Raw genomic sequence first — 25,678 nt, 5'->3', positions numbered from 1 at the left:
CAGAGCCTTGGAAGCAGGTCCTGGGACTGCAACCCCCAGGCTCAGACACTACTGGGGCCAGATGACTGCGGCCAGATCTCAGTCATCCAGGTCCCTCCGTATGTGGGGAGCCCCACTCTCCAATGATGGAAGAAAACGGCTCTTCTGGACGGCGTGATCTGCGCACAGCAGCAGTGACCCCCAGGAACAGGTTACAGCATCAACCCTTGGTCCTGCCCAGCCCCTCAGGAGACCCTGGCCCTCTGGCTGGTGCTGGGGTCCTAGGTACCATGGTTGAACCCAGCGACCAGCATCTCTCAACTTGGTGCCCACGGCTCCTGGGATGCCCCAGCTGGGCCGAGCCTCTGCCTGTCCAGAAGGGCTCCTGGAACTGTCCTGGGTTCCAGTGCGCCTGTCCGAGTTTGAGATCCGCAGGACGGGACTGTGGGGTGAGGGTTGGGAAGGAAGCCCTGCCATGTGGAGACAGAACTTCCTCAGGGAAACCTGTTTTGCTCTGAAGCCTCCATGCCCCTGAGGATGACGGGGGCTGAGCAGCTGCACCTGCAGGGGCCTCCCTCCACACCCACACCTAGGTGAGCGCTCAATTAGCTGAGGCTGCAGGCTCGCCAGGTCGGCACCAGAATCAGAGCCACCAGCACGCACGCCTGGCTGTTCATGGTTTTTGTTTTATATGAAAACTTCCCCATCTCTACTAAAAATACAAAAAATTAGCCAGGCGTGGTGGCGGGTGCATGTAGTCCCAGCTACTCGGGAGGCTGAAGAATGGCGTGAACCCAGGAGGTGGAGCTTGCAGTGAACTGAAATCGTGCCATTGCACTCCAGCCTCGGCTACAGAGCGAGACTCCATCTCAAACAACAACAACTTGAGTCAATTTGGACTTCGATGTGTGTACCTGAGGCCGCAACCATGTAGCCAGCCTGAGGTGGCTGGGACAGACTGGGCAGACCTGAGCCTCCTCCAGCCACTGGCTGTCCCTGCCCTCAGCAGGGCAGCCTGAGCCTGGGGCAGGCAGGGACCAAGTGGCCAGCTCTGAGGGAAAGGGAGGCGCCTGCAGATGGGCTCAGCCTCAGGCCAGAGCTGGGAAGCCTTTGCTTCATCAAGACCAGAGCGGCTTCAGGGTTTAAACTGAAAGGAAACTTTTATTTACTCATCTTTTCAAAGCAATCTAGTTAAAAAAAAAAAAAAAAGTTGAAGACAAGACAGAAAAAAGAACACGACACCTAAGAAAATCAGACGAGATGACGGACGGGAGCAGGGGCGGGACAGCGGCACCCGGGAGGTCAGATCTTCTCCATCTTGGAGATGAGGTCGTCGCAGATCCTGGTCAGCTCCTCATTCTCTTTAGTCTGGATAAGGAAGATGAGTTGCGGGGGCTTCTCCCTGCCTGGAGGGAGCGGCAGGCCCAAGGGCCTTCTAGAAGGTGCTGCCAGCCGCCCCCGTGAGCTGGGCTTCCCGCACCCACCTTCTGCTCCACTGTCTTCTCCAGCGACTGGATCCGCATCTGCTCCTTCCTCAAGCTGGCCTGGAGGGCCAACACTTCCGCCTGGGCCTTGCTCCGGACTTGGGCGATCTCCTCGTTTGCCCTGGACGGGTAAGGGCAGGGCAGAGGCTGAGCTGAGGCCCAGGTGCTCAGACTCTCCCTCCAGGGTGGGGGCCTCGCCCAGCACTCACAGCTGCAGCTTCTCCTCCGCATGCGCCTTCAGGGCTTGGTACCTCTGGCCTTCCTGGGTGATCTTCGCCAGGTAATCCTCCACACACTTCTTCAGTGACTCTTCGTTCTAGGAAGGGGCAGGCATTAGCTGTGGGTACCATGCCATCTGCTGGAGAGTACCCAGGCTTGGTGTCTGGGGACCTGCAGACCCTCAAGGCTGTCTGGGGCATCAGTCATGAGACAGTACCTCCTGTTTTCCTTGTGGAAAAAGCCCCTCCACACAAGTTCCCAGCTCACCCCCTCTGGAGGTTCAGGACAGCCCTGGCTCTCCACCCTCAGAGACGCCAGGCCTGAACCTGGTGCCCTCACGGCTGCGCCCCCTCCTGCCACACCTGTAGCTTCTGCTGGCACCAAGTGCTGCTGGAAAGTGGGATGCAACTGGGACCACTGACAGCCCAGCCCCTCCCCCTCTGGAGATGGACCCTGTGCTTTGGGGACAGGCAGGGGAGGCCAGCAGGAGCCACATGGTTACCCAGACCTGCCTGCTCCCCACAGCTCTGGGGGCACCTTCCGCTCAGTGACCGAGAAGCCCCAACTGAGGGGCTCCTGGGCCCCCGAGTGGCCTCTGCTTGGAGAAGGCTCAGCCCACCTGCCCTCTTCCTGCAGTGCCCCCAGCAGCCTCACAGCCCAGCCATCCCCACTCCTCTGTTGCAGCCCTGTATCCCAGGAGCACCCACCCAGCATGCAGCCCACGATGTCCTGCGGAGGTCACACCTCCCATAAACCCACAGCCCTGTGTTTCTCTGCTGTGGAAAATTCCCAACAGCGTCTGTCTGGGAGGTGGCAGCCGAAAGCTCTCACGTCGACACAGGTCAAGCCTCCCGCCACAGCAGCGTCTCTCCCTCTGGCTCTGGGGGCTGCCGTCCACACATTGGCTCCCAGCTCACCCTCTGCTTCCCTCATCTCACCTGTACCCTCTGAACTGCTAACTTTGTTAACTGTGTACCTGTTAGAAATTTCCATTTTGGCCGGGCGCGGTGGCTCAAGCCTGTAATCCCAGCACTTTGGGAGGCTGAGACGGGCGGATCACGAGGTCAGGAGATCGAGACCATCCTGGGTAACACAGTGAAACCCCGTCTCTACTAAAAATACAAAAACTTAGCCGGGCGAGGTGGCGGGCGCCTGTAGTCCCAGCTACTCGGGAGGCTGAGGCAGGAGAATGGCGTGAACCCGGGAGGCGGAGCTTGCAGTGAGCTGAGATCCGGCCACTGCACTCCAGCCTGGGTGACAGAGCGAGACTCCGTCTCAAAAAAAAAAAAAAAAAAAAAGAAATTTCCATTTGGTTCTTCTCTAGTTTTTTTTTTTTTGAGACTGAGTCTCGCTCTGTCGCCAGCCTGGAGTGCAATGGCACGATCTCGGCTCACTGCAACCTCCACCTCCCAATTCTCCTGCCTCAGTCTCCTGAGTAGCTGGGGCTACAGGTGCCTGCCACCACACCCAGCTAATTTTTGTATTTTCAGTACAGACAGGGTTTCACCATGTTGGCCAGGATGGTCTTGAACTCCTGACCTCGTGGTCCTCCTGCCTCGGCCTCCCAAAGTGCTGGGATTACAGGCATAAACTGGCCTAGTTTTTCCGTATTTTTTGTTTCTTAGAGACAGTCTCGTTCTGTGGCCCAGGCTGGAGTGCAGCGGCGCAATCTTGGGTCACTGCAACCTCCGCCTACCAGGTGCAAGTGATGATCATGCCTCAACCTCCTGAGGAGCTGGGACTACAGGCCTGCACCACCATGCCCCGCTAATTTTTTTTTTTTTTTTTTTTTGAGATGGAGTCTTGCTCTGTTGCCCAGGCTGGAGTGCAATGGTGCGCTATCGGCTCACTGCAATCTCTGCCTCCCAGGTTCAAACGATTCTCCTGCCTCAGCCTCCCGAGTAGCTTAGACTACAGGCGAATGCCACCATGCCTACCTAGCTAATTTTTGTATTTTCAGTATAAATGAGGTTTCACCATATTGGTCAGGCTGGTCTTGAACTCCTGACAGGTGATCCACCTGCCTTGGCCTCCCAAAGTGCTGGGAATACAGGCATGAACCACCTTGCCCAGCCCAATTTTTGTATTTTTAGGAGACGGGGTTTCACCATGTTGGCCAGGCTAGTCTCGAACCCCTGACCTCAAGTGATCTGCCTGTCTTGGCCTCCCAAAGGGGATTCTTTTCTAGTTTCGAGGTCTCTACTGAAGCAATACTCTTTTGAACACAGAAGGCAATTACTTTAAACTCTGCACTGGGTCCTCCGAGATGGGATTAGATGTGCAAAGAAGCCTCCATGAGAAAGTGGGGAGGTGGCCAGTGGGAGCTGAGGCACAGGCCTACCCCGAGGAGAGGCAAGGCCAAGGCAGCTGCTCACACCACAGCCCAACCTGAGGGAAGGTCAGCAAAGCCACTGTGTCCTCAAGTCAGCAGCCTCTCCAAGCGTCTGTACTGAGCCAGATTACTGCACTCTGCTGCCGCGAGGCCCTTCCCATCTGCTCCCTGCAGATCTGGGGCATTACCTGCTGGTGCCACCTAAAACATCTGGGGCTCCCGTGGGTCTATCAACAGTTTTCTTTTTTTTTTTTTTTTTTAATTTTAGAGATGGGGGTCTTGGTCTATTGCCCAGGCTGGAGTGCAGTGATACAATTGTGGCTCACTGCAGCCTCCACCTCCCGAACTCAAACGATCCCCCCACCTCAGCCTCCCAAGTAGCTAGGACCACAGGCGTATATCACCATGCCTCACTCTAATAACAGGTCTGATTTTCACTCATGTTTCCTGTTCCTTTCACACTTGGTTATTCTGTGCCAGACACTAATTTAAAACTCTGTAGCAGCAATTTAAAGCATTAAGACACCTTCTTCCAGAGAGTATTCAGACTTGCTTCTCTTAGGCAGCTGGGCCCCAGCCACTGACACCCACCTGACTTCAGGACTGAGATGAGGTGTGGCTGAGCCAGCCCCTGCAAGGGCCACTGTTCTAGTTTAGTCTGACTCCCAGGGGACCCATCTGGTGTCCCCAGCCCCTTGCACCAATGGTGACAGGCCCTCTTCCAGCTGCACCCACAGGTCCAGCTCCTCTACAGGAGACACTGAGCACCTCCGCTCCAACACTACTGCTGTGGGCAGAACCCTCTGGTGGCCTCGCAGGTACCTTCCAGGCCTGCTCCAGGCAGATGGATGGCCCAGACATCCCTCCTTCCAGCAGCACACGGGCCTTGCCCAGCACAGAAGGTGGAGGGCGCTCAGAGTCCTATGGCCAGGAGGACGCCAGGGTGACCTTGCATAGCCGTGACCACCTTTCTATGGGCCTCCTGCCTTGGATACTGCATGCCCTGGGTCCCCAACCCTTGGGACCCAAGCGCTTAGACAGCCCAGGTTTGACGCCCTTTCTGAAGTGCTCCAGGCCCCGGTGCACCAGCACTGTCTCAAATCTCACAGGTGTTTGATCATAGCCAAGTCGTCTCTCACATAACAGCAGAGCTCACTCTGCCTCCCACCACCCTCAGCTGCCTTGCAAACCAGCTGTGACTCCTGCACCCTGTCTCATTCACAGGTCATCCCACGCCCCCATGGCAAGGGGAGGCTTGGCCAAGGACCAAGGTGCAAACAGCAGCTTGTAGCCCCGCTGGCTTGGACCATGAGTCCATCAACCTCCGAGGTGAGGACATCGGGGCAGCGGGAACATACCTTGCGGTAGCCCTCGATCACCTCCTTCTGTTTCTCAAAACGCTTGAAGAGGTCGGAGAAGGACTTCTCCATGGAATTCAGGTCTGTAGTAAGTTGGTCTTTTTCTTTTAGAACTTTCTGGATTTCAGCTTTGGCAAGTTCCTTCTGTTTCTGAACTTCCTCTTGAGAAAAGAAAAACAAACGTTCAGGATGAGGAGGCAACCGAGACGCTAGGTGCCAGAGACGGCCCAAGGAGTGAGGCGAGGCGCTTGAGTGCCAGGAGGAGAGGTGGGTAGTGGGTGTGAGCCTCAGCAGGGCAATGAGCCCCTCCACCCGGGGTCTTCCTAGGCCGGAAGCAAGGCCCAGAAAACAGCTGTTTCCTCCACATCAGATCCATAGGGAACTGGAGCCTGGGCCAGGGCCCAGCAACAGAGGTCCCCAAAGAGAGGCGGCGCCCAACATCCTCGAGTCTAGGGTGAGGCCTGGGAGCCGGTACAGCGAACTCCAGGCTGTGGGTCGTGCTGTCGTGGTGGTCCTGGAGGGACTGCAAGGGCCAGGCAGTCACCTGCCCCCAGCTGACACTCAGCCTAAGACAGATCCCCATAGTAGCACCTCCAGGAGCCCAAGCTTTTGGGAGGCCGGGTGGGGCCCGGTGTTCCTGTCCTGCCAGACACCTACAGAAGCTGATGCTAGACACAGCCGCACGGTGAGGGCAGGGTGGAGTGGAGCAGGCCATGGCGGGACAGGCTCTGCTCCCACCACAGCCCCACTGCTAGCTCAGCATCTGCACAACTTTGGGTCCTGACAAGTGCTGGTTCTGTGGGAGCCACCAGCCTCACTACCACCAATCTCCCCACAACTTGCCTCAGTGGTTCCACAGCTGGGCCCATGTTGAGGGGATTTGTGTGTTAGGAAGAGGGGCCTCAGGAGGGTGGGGCCCTAGGCAGGGTACGGGGCAGGGCCAGGGTGGGGCATAGGCAGCTCCTCCTGGAGGTGGGTGCCCTCAGCGGCCTGGGAACTCACCCATGGCCTGGTACACGACCTCTTCGAACCTGTCCATGATTTTCCTGTGGGAGGAGAGCACACAGCCATGGCCTTGGGTGGCCAGCGGTTCCAGGCCAGGTGGGGATGCACACGGGAACAGGGATGGGGAGGACAGGGGGCGTAGCCTCCTTACCCCAGCTCTAGGTTCTTCCCGTGGAGCTCCTCACACCTGCTCCTCAGCTCCCGGTTCTCCTCCTGTGTAGCCTTTACCTGCTCGGGCCACACCCAAGTCAGCAGGCAGGTGGGCCAGACTGACCCTCCCAAGACCTCCCCACAGGATGGGGCCAGCCGACACCCGAGGTCCCCGGAGCTATGTCCCAGAGCCACAGTTCCATGTAGGGCTTCTAGTGGGACCCTGGGAAACCCGCTGAGGCCAAGGCTGCCTGCTCCACATGCACTCGACTGCCGGGGGCAGGAGGCCTGGGGCTTCGGGCTGTGATCCTGGGTGGAACCAGCAGGCACCCAACAGGTGTGTGTCCTGCACCCACCCCCGCAGCCCAGTGGCGGACACCAGAGGTCCTAATTGTTAAATATAGTGAACCCCAAGTTTCTCTTCAAAGAATCAGTATGTTAGTATGTTCAGATCTTTTTTTTTTTTTGAGACAGAGTCTCGCTCTGTCGCCCAGGTTGGAGTGCAGTGGCGCGATCTCTGCTCACTACAGCAGAAGGGGCTACCTACATCAGGAATAAGAACCCCTTCCCCTCCCTTGTTCAAGTGTGCTCTTGCCACTGTTCCATCTGCGAGGGGCACGCTTTCTGCAGAAAATAAAAACTGCCTTACTGAGAAAATTAAAGTTATATTCGAGTGCTATTTCTTTGTGGCACCAGGGAACAAGCATTTTGCATTTCTAATATAAGTTACATGCAGGGGCCACCTGCCCCCGGAGTCCAGGCCTGCAGAGGAGGGGGCCAGCCACGCTGTGGTCCCCAGCCCTGCTATTGGGTTCCTCGCATGGGCTCTGACACAGGGAGGGCGTTGTTGGGGAACTGAGTCAGGGCCGCATCACATCGCAGTTGGGGCCACTGCGAGCAACACTGGTATGGATGTTGGGGCTTGAACCCAGCCCTGCCGGCCGGCCTCCGGAGCCACCCTGGGACCCACCTCCCTGGGGACTGTCTGGTGGCAGTAGCTCACAGCGGTGCCTGCAGACACCCAGCCCCTTTGCGTGCCTACAGCTCTCTTATGGACAATTTAGGCCTGGAGTTAGAACAGGCTGAAGCCTGGCATGTGCAGTGAGGATGGAGGGAGACGAGGCAGGGACCTCAGGTGTGGGGCGGGTGAAGATGGAGCTTCCTGACCTGCCAGGAGATGCGTCTGGACTTGTGGGAGGGCAGCAGGAAAGGGACAACACTTGGGTTTACATCAGCGAGTGCCACACACTGCTGCAAGGCCACCAGAGGTGAGCATTGCACCCAGGCCACAGAGTCCTGGGGAAGCTGCTGGTGGGCAGCTGACTGCGGGGACACTGGGTGGAAGCCTGGACCCTCAGCAACCTGGGCAGCAGTGACAGGCCAGGGGCCGGCAGCTCTCTGCAATTCCACCCTGACCAGCAGGGGCAGGGATGGCAGGGATGGCTGGTCAGGCTGTTTGGACCCCACCCGTGCCCACTGTTGGCCAAGCCCCAGAGTGGCCTGCAGGTTCTGTGGAATAGCCACTCTCTTCGTCCTTACCGCTGCATCCAGGTCCTTCTGGCTGTACTGGAGCAGGTCCACTATAGGCCCGGTGGACAGGGGTGGGCCCCCAGGTGCGGGGACACCTGGAGGTGGGCCTGGCACCTGCAGGAGATGGGGATGAACCAGGAACCCATTTCGCCCTTGCCTCTTGCCTGTGACCTGGCGTGGGGGGGGGGAAGGAAAGGCCCACGCAGGCCAAGAGGCTCAGACAGCGTGGCGAGGGACCTGAGACAGCACCGTGGCTCCATGCCCCCGATGGAGCCAAAGGCTTCAGATCCCCAGGAATAGAAAACATAGGCCCTTAAAACAACTCCTTCCCTCAAACCACAGACAAGACAGTTCAAGAAGGACTGAAGGACTTACAGGAATGTCCAGTGCTCCCAAGAAATCGAACTCCACAAGCTTGGCTTCCCGCGGACTTCCTGAGGGAGGCTCATTTGCACCATGCATGCTGCCACCAAGCAGAGGCAGCCTCAGTCACTCAAGTCCTCCCAGTATTGAGTAGGACACAGAGGACCATGTGGACAAGCTAACCAGGCTCTTTGCTTTTTAGTTTAAAACCACTCAAGTCAGGGTAGCGGTAGAAAACACAGACCTGCATCCAGCAGGCCTGGCCTCTCTGCTGCCCCATGCCCCCTTCCCTCACCTGCCTGTCCCACGTGGCTGCTCGTCCTTCCGGAGAGCACGGCGACACTTCGTTACCCACTGCAGGCTGAGTGGAGCTGGTGCTGCCTCATCGGGGGCTGCTCGCAGCTCAGAGGCTCGCTTTTTTTTTTTCCTTCTTTTGAGACAGGGTCTCACTCTGTCCCCCAGATTGGAGTGCAGTGGCATGATCTCGGCTCACCACAGCCTCTGCCTCCCAGGCTCAAGGGATTCTCCTGCCTCAGCTTCTCAAGTAGCTGGGATTACAGGTGCCCACCACGTCGCCTGGCTAATTTTTGTATTTTCAGTAGAGATGGGGTTTCACTACGTTAGCCAGGCTGGTCTCGAACTCCTGACCTCCAGTGATCCGCCCGCCAGGGCCTCCCAAAGGGCGCGATTACAGGCGTGAGCCACTGTGCCCGGCCATGTGTTGGGATTTGAAAGCTACACAGCCTCTGTCACACTACTCAGTTCTGCCTTTATAGTGTGAAAGTTGCCACAATTTGCAAAGGAACGGGCATGGCTCTGTGATAAAACTTTTTTTTTTTTTTTTTTTTTTGAGATGGAGTCTCGCTCTGTAGCCCAGGCTGGAGTGCTGTTGTGGCCGGATCTCAGCTCACTGCAAGCTCCGCCTCCCGGGTTCCCGCCATTCTCCTGCCTCAGCCTCCCGAGTAACTGGGACTACAGGCGCCCGCCATCTCGCCCGGCTAGTTTTTTGTATTTTTTAGTAGAGACAGGGTTTCACCGTGTTAGCCAGGATGGTCTCGATTTCCTGACCTCGTGATCCGCCCGTCTCGGCCTCCCAAAGTGCTGGGATTACAGGCTTGAGCCACCGCGCCCGGCCGATAAAACTTTATTTACACAAACAGGCAGTGGCCAAGTCTGGCCCACAGGGGACAGTTTGCTGACCTCTGTTTCTTGCTTTTTTTTTTTGAGACAGAGTCTCGCTCTGTCGCCCAGGCTGGAGTGCAGTGGCCAGATCTCGGCTCACCGCAAGCTCCACCTCCCGGGTTTCACTATGTTAGCCAGGATGGTCTCGATCTCCTGACCTCGTGATCCGCCAGTCTCGGCCTCCCAAAGTGCTGGGATTACAGGCTTGAGCCACCGCGCCCGGCCGGGGTTTTTTTTGTTTTTTTTGGAGATGGAGTCTTTCTCTGTCACCCAGGTTGGAGTGCAGTGGCGCAATCTCGGCTCACTGCAACCTCCGCCTCCTGGGTTCAAGCAATTATCCTGCCTCAGCCTCCCAAGTAGCGGAGACTACAGGTGCATGCTGCCATGCCCAGCTAATTTTTGTATTTTAGTAGAGACGGGGTTTTAACATGTTGCCCAGGCTGGTGGCAAACTCCTGAGCTGAGGCAATCCACCTCAGCCTCCCAAAGTGCTGGGATTACAGGCGTGAGCCACCGCGTCTGGCCTGCTGACCTATTTTAGAGGAACTACTTTTAAAAGATTTAAGTTTAGATCTTTAATCCACCTAGAATGGTGGCTGTAACCAGCAAGGCAGCAGCCCTGTGACTGGGGGGTAGGCTGCCGTTGCTCCTGCCAGCCACACAAGACTGCTCTGGGCTTGCTGCCCTGCCCACCCTCCCAACAACTCCTTTCTAGTTCAGATCATCTCCCCCTGGTCTAGAAGCCTCTGTGCAGACACACACCTAGGAACAGCCTGCAGTCTTCCCACACTCAAGGCTCCACGCGTGGGGGAGGGCTGGCGCGCGTACCTGCTGGTCTCCACGGCCACGGGCACTGGTCTACGAGGACTGTCCCTCAGCAGGGGGTCGAACTTGAGGTACAAGGACTGCTTCCTCAAGGCCGACTCCTTAAACTGGGGACAAGAGGGCAAGTGATCAGGTCTGACTGCCATCCAAACACACACAGGGGGGCTGAGGGCCAGGGAGGTCACACACACACTCCCACCTCTGGTCACCCGCAACCCTGCCCGAGGCACCGCCATTCCCAGCAGCACAGCATGTCGGGGTTTCATTCTGGACTAAGCGCCAGGTAGAGAGCCCTAGAGCCCTGCCACAGGACGCCACTTAGAGGAGGTGCTGCAGAGGGGCCTGGATTCAGAACCCGCCATGATGCCTGGGCCTGTGTGCAGCTGGGGGGACGTGGGCACCAAGGGACGCCCTGGGGTAAAGACCTGCTACGGCTGCTCGCGGACACTGTGCGGGTGAGGCGTCGCGTAAGTGCCTGGTACCTACCGAGGAAGTTCCAAACTGCTCCAGGTAATCCACCTCTGCGCCCATGCCTAGAACTGAGAGGGAGTGAGTCATGCCGCCGCCACCGCCCCTCACCAGGGCCCTAAGAGCCGCGGGCTGGTGTCTCCCTCAGCACTCAGTAGGGCGGGATCATTCCAGCCAGCAGTGTCTCATGGAGACCTGGGGCCGAGGCCCTCTGTGGCACAGCAGGATTTCCTACCTTGCAGGTGTTGATGCCCGAGGCCTGACTGCTCTCTGTGGCAGGAGTCTCCTGGGCACCGCAGGGTGCTGAGCAGCATCCCCGGCCTCCACCCACTCCCGGCCAGCAGCACCCCCAGGTGAGACAACCACAAACATCTGGAGGAAGGCGGGGCAAAACTGCTCTGGTTGAGAACTATTAGTCTTTACAATTATGCTAGACAAGTCTTTTAATTTTTGATAACATAACTTATGGTTAAAACTAAGGGTGGAGGCTGAGGCAAGTGGATTACTTGAGCTCAGGAGTCCAACAGGGCAAAACCTTGTCTCTACAAAAAAATACAAAAATTAGCTAGGTACAGTGGTGCACGCCTATTACAGGGAGGCTGAGGCAGGAGAACTGCTTGCGCCTGCGAGGTGGAGGCTGCAGTGAGCTGAGATTATGCCACTGCACTCCAACTTAGGCAACGGAGGGAAAACTCTGTTTCAAAAAAAAGAAAAAAGGAAAGGTGCCTCATACCATATACAAAGATTAACTCAAAATGGATCAAAACCCTAACTGTGAGAGTTAAAACTATCATTTTTTTTTTTTTTTGGTAGAGGAGTCGTCTTGCTATGCTGCCAGGGCTGGTCTGGAATTCCTGACTTCAAGTGCTCCTCTGGTCTCGGCCTTTAAAACTATAAAACTCTTAAACTGTGGCTGAGCACAGTAGCTCACGTCTGTAATCCCAGCACTGTGGGAGGCCAAGGCAGGTGGATCACCTGAGGTCAGAAGTTTGAGACCAGCCTGGCCAACATGGGGAAACCCTGTCTCTACTAAAAATATAAAAATTAGCTGGGCCTAGTGGCATGAGCCTGTAATCCCAACTACTCGGGAAGCTGAGGCAGGAGAATCGCTTGAACCCGGGAGGCAGAGGTTGCAATGAGCTGAGATTGTGCCACTGCACTCCAGCCCGGGTGACAGAGCAAGACTCAGTCTCGGAAAAAAAACAAACCAAACCAGCATTTTAAGACAGGGCCTCGGTCCGGCTGAGATCCAGGCTGGGGCATCTCTAGCTTTGTCCCTCTCTTCATGCCTAGTAGTATTTGCTCATTTTCTCCTTTTCTCAATTAAACTAAAAAACTGTTGCCAATTATTTAGTCTAGCAAAGACTTGTAGGTCCTTCTCTGCTATGGCCTTTCAGTTTTCTTTTTTTTTTTTTTTGAGACAGAGTCTCACTCTGTTGCCCAGGCTGGAGTGCAATGGCGCAATCTTGGCTCACCGCAACCTCAGCTTCCTGGGTTCAAGTGATTCTTCTGCCTCAGCCTCCTGAGTAGCTGGGATTACAGGCATGTGCCAACACACCCAGCTAATTTTTGTATTTTTAGTAGAGACGAGGTTTCACCACATTGGCCAGGCTAGTCTCGAACTCTTGATCTCCGGTAATTCGCCCGCCTCAGCCTCCCAAAGTGCTGGGATTACAAGCGTGAGCCACCGTGCCCGGCTTTGTTGTCAATTTTCATTTCTGCCTTTTTTTTTCTTTCCTTCAGATAGGGGTCTTGCTGTCTGTCGTCCAGACTGGAGTGCAGTAGTGCAATCATGGCTCACTGCAGCCTTGACCTCCTGGCTCAAGCGAGCCTCCCACCTCAGCTTCCCCAGCAGCTGGGACTATAGGTGTATGCCACCATGCCCAGGTAATTAAAAAAAAATCTTTTTTCGTAGAGATGAGGTCTTGCCATGTTGCCCAGGTTAGTCTCAAACCACAGGGCTCAAACAATCCTCCTGCCTCGGCCTTGCAAAATGCTGAGATTACAAGTATGGGCCCCTGTGCCTGGCCAAAAGCCAGTACTTTGAAACATCATCTGATAAGGGACTTTTTATTTTTTATTTATTTTATTTTATTTTATTTTATTTTATTTTTTTTGAGACGGAGTCTTGCTCTGTCGCCCAAGCTGGAGTGCAGTGGCCGAATCTCAGCTCACTGCAAGCTCCGCCGCCCAAGTTTACGCCATTCTCCTGCCTCAGCCTCCCGAGTAGCTGGGACTACAGGCGCCTGCCACCTCGCCCAGCTAGGTTTTTGTATTTTTTAGTAGAGACGGGGTTTCACCGTGTTAGCCAGGATGGTCTTGATCTCCTGACCTCGTGATCCGCCCGTCTCGGCCTCCCAAAGTGCTGGGATTACAGGCTTGAGCCACCGCGCCCGGCCAGGGACTTTTTATTTTTTCCTTTCCTTCACTTCTTGAATGAAAGGGATTTAACTCTTAAAACTCAGTAATAAAAACATAAGTGGCTCAACGGGCAAAGGATCTCAACAGACACTTTCCCAAAGAAGATATCCAAGGGCACAAAAAGACGCTCGTTGGCCGGGCGCGGTGGCTCACACCTGTAATCCCAGCACTTTGGGAGGCTGAGGCAGGCGGATCATGAGGTCGGGAGATAGAGACCATCTTGGCTAACATGGTGAAACCCACCCCCGCTCCTTGGTCTTCACTAAAAAAATACAAAAAACTAGCCGGGCGTGGTGGCGGCGCCTGTAGTCCCAGCTACTCGGGAGGCTGAGGCAGGAGAATGGTGTGAACCTGGGAGGCGGAGCTTGCAGTGAGCCGAGACTGCACCACTGCACTCCAGACTGGGTGACAGAGCGAGACTCCGTCTCAAAAAAAAAAACAAAAGACACTTGTCCAAGAGCCACCCAGGAACTGCAAATCAAAACCACAGCCAGATCCACTTCCCACCACTGGAAGTCCAGGATCAACAAGACAGACAGGCAGTGCTGGTGAGGATGTGGAGAAACCGGAGCTCTCCTCTAACCGCTGGTGGGAATGGGAAATGCTCCAGCCACTCTGGAAGGCCACCTGGCAGCTAAAAGGTGAGCAGAGTTACTGTGACCAGTGACTCCACTCCTAGGTATCTATCCAGGAGAAATGGAAGTATACGTCCACATAGAACTTACACCTGAACATTCGTGGCAGTACTACTCCTGACAGGTAAAAAGCAGAAACCAGCAAATCCATGAACAAATGGATCAAGACAACATGAAGCCAAGCCGCCACGGCAAGGACAGGAGCACCCACACCTGCTCCAGCACAGCCGGGACTCGAAAACACACCTCCCCGAGGGAGATGCCGGACACAGAAGGCCACGCTGTGTGATTCCACGGATCCCACGTGAGTGTGACAGGCCCACCCCAGCTGAGCCGATATCCCCACGTGGTGGAGGCCCACAACCATCCTGTCAGTGACAAACCCTACATGCCACTCGTCTGCTGTGTGCCTGGGCTTTCAGTTCTCCAAAATAAGATCTTACCCAGGTGGCTGTGTCCTTTAGAATAACTCAGCCATCAATTCCTACCAAATGCACTTTAATTTAAGAACTGTTCCACCTCCAATCTTACAGACAAACCATATTTAACTGCAGCCTGGTGTCTAAGGTTTAGGCTTCACATTTCATTATCACGGGGTTTTGGGCCAGGTGTGGTGGCTTATGCCTGCAATCCCAGCACTTTGGGAGGCCGAGGCAGGTGGATCACTTGAGGTCAGGAGTTTGAGACCAGCCTGGCCAACATGGTGAAACCCCGTCTCTACCAGAAGTACAAAAATTAGCTGGACATGGTGGCACATGCTTGTAATCCCAGCTACTTGGGAGGCTGAGCAGGAGAATCTCTTGAACCTGGGAAATGGAGGTTGCATTGAACCGAGATTGCGCAACTGCATTCCAGCCTGGATAACAGAGCAAGACTCTCAAAAAAAAAAAAAAAAAAAAAAAAGGTTGTTTCAAGCAGTATTTCTGATGATCGAGTGCCCAGTTGTTGACTCTGCATTTGTATGTCATCCGTGCCCTGCCTTGTTCACCTCTTTTGCTCATTTTCCTGAGTCTACAATTTCCATTTCTAGAAGTCTTTTATGTTAAAGGTAGAAGCCCTGTTCTCCTAACAGTGTCTAAGTTTTGACAAACCAGAAATTTGTGCATGAGTCATTCAAAGTTGAAAGACCGAACAGCCTGCAGAATGAACATCTGCTGATGACGCAGGTACATCAAGCTGCCCAAGTGCTCACGGGGCCCCCTCCAGGCAGACTGCGTGTGACGTCTGTGCCAGGCAACATACCCTCAGCGGGGTCTCTGAAGCTCTCCTCTTTCAGCTCGAAGGCAGGCTGCCCCTGCTGATGGGTGGGCACTGGCTCACTGCCCGGACAGCTTGTGGGAAGCGAGATGCTGGCAGAGTTCAAGGCTCCCTCCTGGAGGAACGGGCAGAGTCACCCTGTGCAGTGCAGTCAAGGTACTTGGGGTGTAGCTTTGCCTCCCCACAACCTTGTCGAAGTAGACTTGGGGGAGAGGGAGCGGGACATCCCACCCCATCACCCAAGATCGCTGGGGGCTTCCACTGCCTGCTACTCTTCTACACAACCAGGCCAGGAGCACAGGCACCCACACAGGCACCCCTTACCTTGCTCTCTGCTCTTGGGGTCTCAGCTGTCAGCTGCACCACAGGTGTGTCCTCCGCTGAGGCTGAATGCAGCTGCCTGGGGAGACAGAGTCAGCAAAAGGTCCATGCCCCACACCCCATAACCCCGGCGTCCCCTGCTCCAGCACCGAGCTGCCACTGCCTTTCCCTGTACTGCTGTGCCGGCTACATGAACACTCAGCTAGAGTGCACCAGGCATGCGGCTGCCCCAAGCGACCTGGCCACAGAGCAGCCTCACCAACCTCACCCAGCAGGAAAACACACAACCTGCCTGCCAGCTCTGGAGGAAGCAGGCTGCGAGCCCTAAAGTCAGCACAACGCAGCCCAAGGGAACCACAAGGATGAGCACATCCCTTTCACTGTGAAACTGACAAAAGGCTTCAGGTGTGGAGGCTGGGGCAGGTGTGGGCAGCAAGCCACCCGAGGTGCCAAGGCAAGAGACTGAGGGCACAAGCTGTTCCAGTATAATAAATAGATAAAATAAGAAGTTATGCTAGAAATAGATGATAGATACGATTATATATGAATATCATTAACCATTAGTTTGTAGCAGTACTCTTTATTCCAATGTTATAATAATCTCTGTTCTACAATTATAACCTAGGACAAACCAGGCCATACAGAGGTAGGAGCTGAAGGGACACGGTGAGAAGAGACCAGAAGACAAGAGTGTGAGCCTCTGTCACGCCCGGACATGGCCACTAGAGGGCTCCTTGGTCTAGCGGTAGCGTCAGTGCCCGGGGAAGGCACCTGTTACTTAGCAGACTGAGAAAGGGAGTCTCCCTTTCCCTGGGGGAGTTAGAGAAGACTCTGCTCCACCACCTATTATGAAAGGCCTGACATGAGTCAAGCCTGTCCACAGCCATCCGGAGGCCTCGTCCTCCCTGTGATGCTGTGCTTCAGTGGTCATGCTCCTGTTTCACTTTCACGTTCTGCTCTGTACGCCTTCTAGAGCTTCTAGAGAACAGTAGCAGAATTAGTGAAAGTACTAAAGTCTTTGAAATGCATAGAAGAAATAATGGCGTTAAGCTGTCCTCTCTCTCTCCCCAACTCGGCTGCCAAACAGGGAAAGGCCTGGTGGACACGTGACTCACGTGACGTTACCTATCACTGGAGATGGCTCACATTCCTTACCCTGTCCCCTTGCCTTGTATCCAATAAATAACAGCTCAGCCAGGCATTCGGGGCCATTACAGTCTCCATGCCTTGGTGGTAGTGATCCCCCGGGCCCAGCTGTCTTTTCTTCTATCTCTTTTCCTTGTGTCTTTATTTCTATGATCTCTCGTCTCCGCACATGAGGAGAAAAAACCCACAGACCCAGTAGGGTTGGACCCTACAGGCAGGACAATCTCCCACTGAGCAACTCTAGGGGATGCAGCCTAAGACCATTCAGCCAGGAGGCAGCAGACCTACGGCCAAGACTCCAGCAAGCAGTAGACGCCACCCCAGGCAGTAACAGGCTTTGCCTGGCTTTTGGAGTTACATGCCCAAGTCAAGTTCACCTGAGGAGGGACATGACTGGGGGACAGGGTCCTGCCCAAGGTTGGCCGCATTTGGCTTCTGGCCTAAGCCCACCCTTATTGGATCCCTCCTTAGGCTGGGAGCACTAAAGAGATGCATGGCGCCAAGGCAAGGCCAAGAACCCTCAGCTGGGATCCACCTGAGCCCTGTTTTTGCCCAGAGGCCCCTTCTCAAGGGGAGCCCACCCGGCCTCAAAGGAGTATCTTTTTTTTTTTTTTTTTGAGACGGAGTCTCGCTCTGCCGCCCAGGCTGGAGTGCAGTGGCCGCATCTCAGCTCACTGCAAGCTCCGCCTCCCGGGTTTACGCCATTCTCCTGCCTCAGCCTCCCGAGTAGCTGGGACTACAGGCGCCCGCCACCTCGCCCGGCTAGTTTTTTTTTGTATTTTTTAGAAGAGACGGGGTTTCACCATGTTAGCCAGGATGGTCTCGATCTCCCGACCTCGTGATCCGCCCGTCTCGGCCTCCCAAACTGCTGGGATTACAGGCTTGAGCCACCGCGCCCGGCCCTCAAAGGAGTATCTGATGACACCTCTGGGTCCTTGACCACACACACACTGCGGGGCAGCTGCCCCACACCACACTCCCCACCCCATCCCCATACTTACTGGCTCAGACACGTGCCTGGCTCCTCCGTGGCAGGCCCAGCACTCAGCTGTTCAGACGCTGGCCGGCCCAGCCTGGTCTCAGGGCTTTCTGGGGGCTGGGCCTCTCTGTGACCAGACAGGGTGTCACCTCTGAATGGGTTGAAGTTTGGGTCATCCAGTTTGTCCCAGTCGAGGTGGTAAGAGCCCCGAGAAGCCGGCATGGGGGGGTCCTCCTCCACCTCCCGCAGGGCCTTTTGCTGCCTCGCTGCTGCTCTCCTCAAGGGAGGCTTGAGGCCAGATCTCTCTCCCAGTCTCCTTGGTGGGGCTGCCCTTTTGCTGGTGGCACCATCAGATAAATCAAATTCTAGTTTTATGGGTCCGCTCCTCGAGGAGCTGGCCATTTGGTCCACAGCTGCTTCTTCCTGAAGACTCAGGGTCATGGCCCTGCCAGTCACCAGGTGGCTGGTCGGGGCTGTGCTCTCAGGACAAGAAGTGTGTGCACAGGGAAGGGCCTGAGTGTCATCTGCTGGCACGGGGGTGCCCATACCCACAGGGCAGGCCAGGGCCTCACCAGGCAGACCCCCCAGGGGTGCTCCTCCACAGGCTTCCTCAGGGATCACACTAGGAGGCGAAGTGGCCCCTGCTGTGGGAGCAGAGACCCCACCATGCCGGCATTCTTCCTTGGCTCTGTGTGGAGTCTCTGCTTTGTGCTGGGACTCTGTCCTGGAAGGGTCTTCTAGGGTCTCAAAGGTGGGTGTCATTTTTCTGTCTAAGGAATAGGAACTAATATTTTCCTCCAAGGCTTGTTCAGGGCTGCCAGACACTTTTTCTGGAGACACCATTTGGTTCTCAGAACTTCCTGGGCTCTGGGAAGAACTTGAGCAGTCCAGGTCAGCCAGGGCACCCGGGCCAGGCTCGCTGGCGCTGCCACTCCCAAAGGCTGGGCTTGCATCCCCCAGGAGGTTGGCGTCAGCCTCCACTGGTTTCTGTAGAATTCCATGAGTAGTTTTGGCATCCACTTCCTTGATGAGCTGTTGGCTTTTAAAACAGACTTAGTCAACGTGAAGCAGTGAGTACTTGTGAGGTTAGGTGGCCTCGGCATCCATTCTCAACACAGGTTTAACTCTCTCACACCAGAAGCAGGGCTGAGTCACCCTTGGCACAGCTTCCCATTCTCCACCCCCCACCCTAGTTCCTCAATGTGGTTCCTTCCTGTCCTCCCAGGGACCAACTCCCTGTGGAACAGATGGACACAGCCACGTGACGTCCTCGCTGACCCCCGCCTCCGCCCCATTTCTTGGGGTTGGCTATGCATGGGGTTCCAACTTGCAGGGGTGCCTGTGGGCTGCTTGCCTGTTTAATTGTGCTCATCATGCACTTTGGCAAGTGCTGGACCCAGAGTTCTCCAGCAGCCTCTGCCACCCAAACAGCACTCGTCATCATGCACAAAGTCTGCACCCAGGCACCACAGCAAGGATGCAGCACAGGCTGCTGCCTGGGGGGTCAGATGTGGGACACCACACCCAAATGCCTCAAGCTGATGCCAGAGAAAGCAGCTTAGAGGCACCTCTCCCACCTGGTAGACTGGGCTCCTCAATTTCCCACTGCTTCCTTTATTTTTATTTATTTATTTATTTTTTGAGATGAATTTTTGCTCTGTTGCCAAGGCTGGAGTGCAATGGCATGATCTCGGCTCACTGCAACCTCTGCCTCTGGGGTTCAAGCGATTCTCCTGCCTCAGCTTCCCAAGTAGCTGGGACTACAGGTGCCCGCCACCATGCCCGGCTAATTTTGCTTTGTATTTTTAGTAAAGACAAGTTTTCACCATGTTGACCAGGCTGGTCTAGAACTCCCGACCTTAGGTGATCCACCCACCTCAGCATCCCAAAGTGCTAGGATTACAGGCAGGAGCCACGGTGACCGACATCCACCACTTCCTGTAAAAAATCCATTCAAGCGCCTGCCCACCAGCATACAGTGACCCCACCCTACTCCCTGATAGACGAGGCTGGCTGCCACCCTCTCAGCTGTCCCCTGCCTGTGCTCCAGGGCCTGCCCCAGTCCTCCGTGTGGCCTCCAGCCTGCTGTGGGCCTGTAAGTTAAAAGATCACTATTTCCACCTGTGTTTCTCCTAATCACCGAAGGGTGTGCACCATCTTAATGACCCTGAATTCTAACATTAAGGGACCTGACAGCATTCTGATGACACTTTAGTCTGTGTGAAAACATCAGCTATAAGCAAAACAAGAAAGCTCAGTCAACACTGTCCTCTGGCTTAAACCTCCCCCAAGGACATGCCCACAGATCAGCCCTGGGGACGTGCAGGCCCCGGACAGCCAGCAGGGGCGTGGTAAACAAAGGTTTTCTGCACGGATCTGCTTTCCCCTTCAGGTAGGGAACTGGCAGTGCTGTGGCCAGGGCCAAGGCCAGTCACAGCCTTCACTGAAGGACAAGGTTGAGGTGCACGATGCCACCTTCAGGCACAGAAGGGCCTGAGTGGCCTCTGCAACACCTCCCTGGATTGTGGCCACACTGGCGCAGCACCCGCCTGCCACAGTGGAGCGCCATGGGTGCAGAGAACACCTTCCCAGGGGCCCACCATTCCCAGGGCACTCCCTGCTCACAATGTGGGACTGCAGGGCATAGGGCCCTGACAGAAGAGGCGGCTGTTGGGATGGCTGGGGCTCAACTACAACACAGAGAGCACAAACGCTGCATCACTTGTTCCCCGGCCTTCAGGTCCCTCAGAAGATGCAGGGTCATGTGCCAGTGCCTCAGATAAGGGGCCCCTGTTACCTGCCCTTCTCTTCCAACTCTTCTCTAAGTTTGAAGATGTCAAAACTGAGAAACTGAGGGTTAGGGACCTGTCGGACTGTTCACAACTCCTCTGCTGCCCAGCTGCCACCTCAGGGTGGCGTTGCCCTCCCAGGCGGCTACTCAGCTGTCCTTGGAATGATACGTGGGCAGCTGCACACAGCGGCTGCTCTTGGTCTCATCCCACTGACGTGGGAGCACCACAGCAACCACCAGCTGGGCCAAAGCAGAATTCCAGAAGGGAGATGACAGCCACGAGCCCAAGCCACGAGCTCAGAGTCACTCTGGCTGCAGCCCCACAGGGCCACCCTCCCAAGCCCCTCCTAGCTCCTTTACACCCTCTGCCCTATGGAGGCTGCTGGGTGGCCCTGGAGGCATAGGGCAGAGGCAAGGGCATCTGTGGCTCTGGGACGGATCACACCCATGGCAGCTGGGAGACGACTTCTCTGCTCCTGGTCCTCCCCTCCTGCTTGGGGTCGTTGTGAACCAATGTCTGATTCATTCTCACTTTGTTTGACCAAATTTCAAAAGGGGCAAAATCCAACTTGAAAAGTAGCAAGCAGATATAGCAAGAACTGCAAATTCAGGCTGGAGGGGTGGAGGGGAGACAGGCCCAGGGCCCAGAGAAGGACATAGGAAATGCTGCCTGCACTTACTGGTGACATTTTATCTCAGGGAGTGAGAAGCATTAGTGGTATTGTGTTCCTTATGCTCTTCTTCGCACACCTAAAATCTGTTTAAAAGTTTTGGGCCAGTCGGGCGTGGTGGCTCATGCCTGTAATCCCAGCACTTTAGAAGGCCGAGGCGGGCAGACCACTTGAGGTCGGGAGTTTGAGACCAGCCTGACCAACATGCAGAAACCCTGTCTCTACTAAAAATACAAAAAATTAGCTGGGCGTGGTGGTGCATGCCTGTAATCCCAGTTACTCGGGAGGCTGAGGCAGGAGAATCGTTTGAACCCGGGAGATGGAGGTTGTGGTGAGCTGAGATCGCGCCATTGCACTCCAGCCTGGGCAACAAGAAAAATTCCGTCTTTAAAAAAAAAAAAAAAAAAAATTGGCCGGGCATGGTGGCTCACAACTGTAGTCCCAGCTTCTAAGGAAGCCAAGGTGGGAGGACTGCTTGAGCCCAGGAGGTGAAAGTTGCGGTGAGCTGTGATGGCACCATGGCACTCCACCCCGGGTGACAAAGCGAGACCCTGTCTCAAAACAGCAACAACAGTTACATCAGCAAAAACCAGCAGAAAATCATGCCTCTGGGGTCCCTTCCCACCCTGGATGCAGATGAGGTGTTCCTAGGTGCCCAGACCGATTAGTTCAGCCACAGAGTAAAGAGCTGCTTCCAGGGTCCTCCCTTTCCAGGCAAAGACAGACACCGCCTTGCCATCCGCTTGCAGTTAAGCATCAGGTCGGACAGCAGACTGCCAATGCCAAGCCTAACCCAACACCCAGCGCCTGGCAGAGCCCTCCAACCATGCACACTCTGAGGGGTGGATCACACAACATGGTTTCTTTGCCTACAAGTCCATCTGCTCTTTCCAAGTCCTAATAGGGTGGGCGGAATTCAAGATAAATGAAACTATGGATTGCCTTCCTGGAGATGGGGCCAAGACATTTCATCAAATTAGAGGAGCAAAGATCGAAGCCAATTGGTTGGCAAAAGCCCAGCAAAAATGTGAAGTATGGGCTGGGCGCGATGGCTTATGCCTGTAATCCCAGCACTTTGGGAGGCTGAGGCAGGTGGACCACCTGAGGTCAGGAGTTCGAGACCAGCCTGGCCAACATGAAGAAACCTCATCTCTGCTAAAAATACAAAAATTAGTCAGGTGTTGGTGGGCACCTGTAATCCCAGCTACTGGGGAGGTTGGGGTGGGAGAATCGCTTGGACATGGGAGGCGGAGGTTGCAGTGAGCAGAGATCGTGTCACTGCACTCCAGCCTGGGCAACAAGAGCAAAACTCCATCTCTGGGGTGGGGGGGAGTGAAGTATTAAGTTACCCAAGTATCTGATGGTCGACTTTTCTGTTAGTGAACTGGTGGGGGGGAGTGAAGTATTAAGTTATCCAAGTATCTGATGGTCGACTTTTCTGTTAGTGAACTGGTGGGGGGGAGTGAAGTATTAAGTTATCCAAGTATCTGATGGTCGACTTTTCTGTTAGTGAACTGGCCACATGCTGCATACACTCAGTGCAGATTTCAGGAGAAATCCAGCCAGGCCGGCCGGGCGCGGTGGCTCACGCCTGTAATCCCAGCACTTTGGGAGGCTGAGGCGGGTGGATCGCAAGGTCAGGCGATCGAGACCATCCTGGCTAACACGGTGAAACCCCGTCTCTACTAAAAAATACAAAAAAATTAGCCGGGCGTGGTGGCGGGTGCCTGTAGTCCCAGCTACTCGGGGAGCCTGAGGCAGGAGAATGGCATGAACCTGGGGTGGGTAGAGTTTACAGTAAGTGGACATAGTGCCACTGCACTCCAGCCTGGGCAACAGAGCAAGACTCCATCTCAAAAAAAAAAAAAAAAAAAAATTCCAGCCAAGGCCTGACAGAACAGGACAGCACGTTTCTGCAAGAGCCATCGGACAGAGAGGGTGAAGCTCCAGCATGTCCAGTAGCATGAACACTTACTTCTCTTTCTGAGTCCACACCGGGTGACAGTTTTCCAGTCCAAGGGTATCACCCTGAGCCAAAGGAGCCTCAAGTTTGCTGGCCATGCTAGGACTTAGAATCCTGTGCGTCTGTGGATCCCGCAGAGGTGTCTGAAAAGTCACCTGTTGTGGAGTGAGGAGGAGAGCACCCATTCATTAGTTCAAGCTGTTACAGCCACACCAGCAGTGTCCTGCAGCTCAGAGGTCACCAGGAAAGCAGGTCCTAGGGCAACCTGGCTAGCCACACACTGTAGAGGTCACACTTACCTTCATAGCTTTGGCCACGTTCTTGGGTGGCACATTTTCTTTCTGTGACACACGAAGAACAGACGATCTTCCGGTAACTTCTGGTGAGGAAAACAGGAAGTCGCAATTTTCTGTACTTTTTTCACTGCTGACATTTTTGTCGTTTAAGACCTGCAGACTCATTCTGGAAAAGCAGAACATGTTTGTGTCAGTGTGAGGGCAACACAACCATGTTGTCCAGACACAGACATGACAGCTGCCGCAGGGAGCACGACCCCTTCCGGCACAGGTGTGCTCATTGTTCTGGAGCTCACACCTCCCACACATGTCCTCTGCCAAGTGGGGCAGAGAAAGCCTCCGATTGAGTCCCCATCCTGCTTCAGAGACTCACTCTCCAGCCTGGCACCGGGAGCCATGGGCAGCACCGCTGCCTCCTGGGACCAAGAGCTAAAGGGCCTTCAGGCTAAGATGGTGAGAAAGAAAAACCAAGACCGCATAATCTCTACTGTTGTATTACCACGTCAGGCAGAAGTCAGGAGACAGGAAAGCCCTGGCCTATAAGAAACCCAGAAGAGCCAGAGGAAGCCGCGGTCTCCCCACCGGCCTCCGCGTGTGGCGTGAGGCAGGACCGGGCAGCAGAGGGCAGAAAAGCAGGACAGCGGCTCTGGTCTGCTTTCTCCCACCGGGCTAGGCAGCGGGACAAGACCAGGCTGGGGTGAAGGCCCAGAGGAGGAGCTGGGAGACAGTAGGCGAACAAGGGACGCCCAGAGCTGAGCAGCAGGTGCCAAGGAGCTTCCATATCAGGGCCTCCAGTCAGTCCCAGGTTCCAGGGCCGCCCAGGTCCTCACACCAGTCACCCACACACTTGCCACCCTTTCTGTCTACAGCGTTCCCAGTCTAGGGAATGACGTAGGCAGAAAGGCTGCCAGAGAGAACCGAGTGTCGACCTGGGCAGGAACCCCACGGGCACCTGTTGGTGGTGGGGGACCTGGGAAGGCTTTGATTTGAAAAAGAGCAAAGTTGGGGAGGGTCCTGGAGAAGAGAGAGGGGCAGCCCGGGCAGGTCGGTGCTGCAGCTTGAGAAGCCCACTGTGGTGCTGTGTGTGGGTAGGGAAGTAAGGGCAGGAGGGAAGCAGGGAAACCACACGCTTCTGCAGCCCGAGGAGTAGAGGCCAGACCAGACCCGGGCCTGGCCACTGGCATATATGGGACTTACAGACGACGCTTAGGTTTTTGGCCTGAATAACTGGGTACAGGGCAGGGGAAGGGCAGCTGGATCACTGGGGGACACGCAAGCCTGGAACTCAGGGAGAAAGTGACTCGGAGGAAGCCTTCCGGCGGCCTGGAGGAGTGCGGGAGAGCAGCAGACCCAGCCTTGGTCAGGAGGGGCCTTTACCGACTATGGAGCCCCGGGAGGGGCTCTGGGCAGGGAAGGGACCGGCCCCAGGCCGGTGCTTTGATGCTACTCTGGTGCACAAGTGGGATGCGGCGCGGGGGAAGATGGAGCGGCGCAGCAGGTGCGGGGAAGCGGTCGGGGCCCAGGTGTCCGCCACAGGTGGCCCAGATGGAGTTGGCACCAGGACGGAGGCCGGAAGGGACCAAAGAACCACAAGAGGGTCTGCGAGCTGGGAGCCAACAAAGAACCAGGGTGGGCGGCCGAGAGGCAGGAGAGGGTCGAAGAGAACAAAGCACTTCAGGGCGCCCGCTCCGCCGTCGGGCTCGGCCCAGCCCTAGCCGCCCCCGGCCACCGCCCAGGGGATCCAGCCCGGTGGTCGGTCTAGGGCCGGGTCCCATGACAGGGCGCGGGACGGGCCCCGGCGGCCCGGGAAGAAGCCGTGGGGGACGCTTCCCGGGGAAAGCTGCGGCCAGGGCGGGAAGGCGAGGGCCGAGGGCGGGGCGGGACGGCCTCGCGCCCCCGGGACCCCAGCCTCCCCGTGCCGTGTAGACGCTCGTCTACCTGCCTGCCCGCCCGTTGCCGGGCTCTGAGCCCGCGCCGCCGCCGCCAGGAAGGAGGGGTCTGGATATGCGTCTGCTCCGCGCCGGGGGCGAGCCTAGTTGCTGCCGCTGCCGCGCTTCCAGCCCTTGATGGCCGCCGGCGCGCCCGAGTTTCAAACGCCGACGGTTGCCTTCGCGCGGCCAATCAGCACGCGGCCGGGGGCGGGACCGTAGGAGGGTGGGGGTCCAATGGGAAGCTGTGTCTCGCCGGCCCCGCCCCCCCGTGCGCCGACGGTTCCGTTTCCGGAGTGGAGGGCCTGCCGGGGGTGTCTGAAGCTGAGACCGCCGGCTCGCCGTCGCCGCACGAATTTCGGGTTCTGCAGCTGAC

At 56.0% G+C, this 25,678-nt stretch overlaps 1 protein-coding gene, 1 long non-coding RNA gene and 1 pseudogene across 18 annotated transcripts; 1 reads left to right on the top strand and 2 right to left on the bottom strand.

The window, feature by feature from the left end:
• Positions 1–1,120: 1,120 nt before the first annotated feature.
• TACC3 (transforming acidic coiled-coil containing protein 3) lies at positions 1,121–25,678 on the bottom strand. 16 transcript variants are annotated; one of them, XM_028848221.2, is made up of 16 exons: positions 25,313–25,678; positions 23,378–23,540; positions 23,091–23,233; positions 17,676–18,692; positions 15,532–15,607; positions 15,193–15,322; positions 10,913–10,965; positions 10,430–10,533; positions 8,433–8,520; positions 8,067–8,171; positions 6,529–6,605; positions 6,375–6,418; positions 5,373–5,533; positions 1,673–1,779; positions 1,464–1,584; positions 1,121–1,347 (listed from the first exon to the last, which is right to left on the bottom strand). In XM_028848221.2, exons 2-16 carry the CDS (start codon positions 23,537–23,539, stop codon positions 1,282–1,284), a joined length of 2,454 nt encoding a protein of 817 aa, XP_028704054.2. In that variant the 5' UTR covers position 23,540; positions 25,313–25,678; the 3' UTR covers positions 1,121–1,281. The 16 variants fall into 16 exon arrangements, with proteins under 16 accessions (XP_028704054.2, XP_077859041.1, XP_077859046.1 ...); XM_078002915.1 differs by having other exon boundaries at positions 6,529–6,608; positions 25,313–25,666; XM_078002920.1 differs by having other exon boundaries at positions 5,373–5,527; positions 25,313–25,666.
• On the bottom strand, positions 3,459–5,243 carry LOC144341079 (uncharacterized; annotated as a pseudogene). The gene has a single exon (XR_013417679.1). The product of XR_013417679.1 is annotated as an uncharacterized LOC144341079 (transcript).
• On the top strand, positions 5,484–7,184 carry LOC144341082 (uncharacterized). Its single transcript, XR_013417683.1, has 2 exons — positions 5,484–5,639; positions 5,743–7,184. It is a non-coding gene; the product is annotated as an uncharacterized LOC144341082 (long non-coding RNA).

This window comes from Macaca mulatta, chromosome 5, assembly GCF_049350105.2.
Source record: "Macaca mulatta isolate MMU2019108-1 chromosome 5, T2T-MMU8v2.0, whole genome shotgun sequence".
NCBI lineage: Eukaryota > Metazoa > Chordata > Mammalia > Primates > Cercopithecidae > Macaca > Macaca mulatta.
This window is presented reverse-complemented; position numbering and strand designations above follow the sequence as displayed.

Coding starts and splice junctions, on each gene's coding strand:
- TACC3 (XM_078002912.1), bottom strand. CDS start 23,539: ATGAGTCTGCAGGTCTTAAACGACAAAAATGTCAGCAGTGAAAAAAGT. Junction 15,608..17,675: donor CCAGGCACGTGTCTGAGCCA/GTAAGTATGGGG, acceptor CTGTCTCCCCAG/GCAGCTGCATTCAGCCTCAG. Junction 1,585..1,672: donor GCGGAGGAGAAGCTGCAGCT/GTGAGTGCTGGG, acceptor TTACCCGTCCAG/GGCAAACGAGGAGATCGCCC.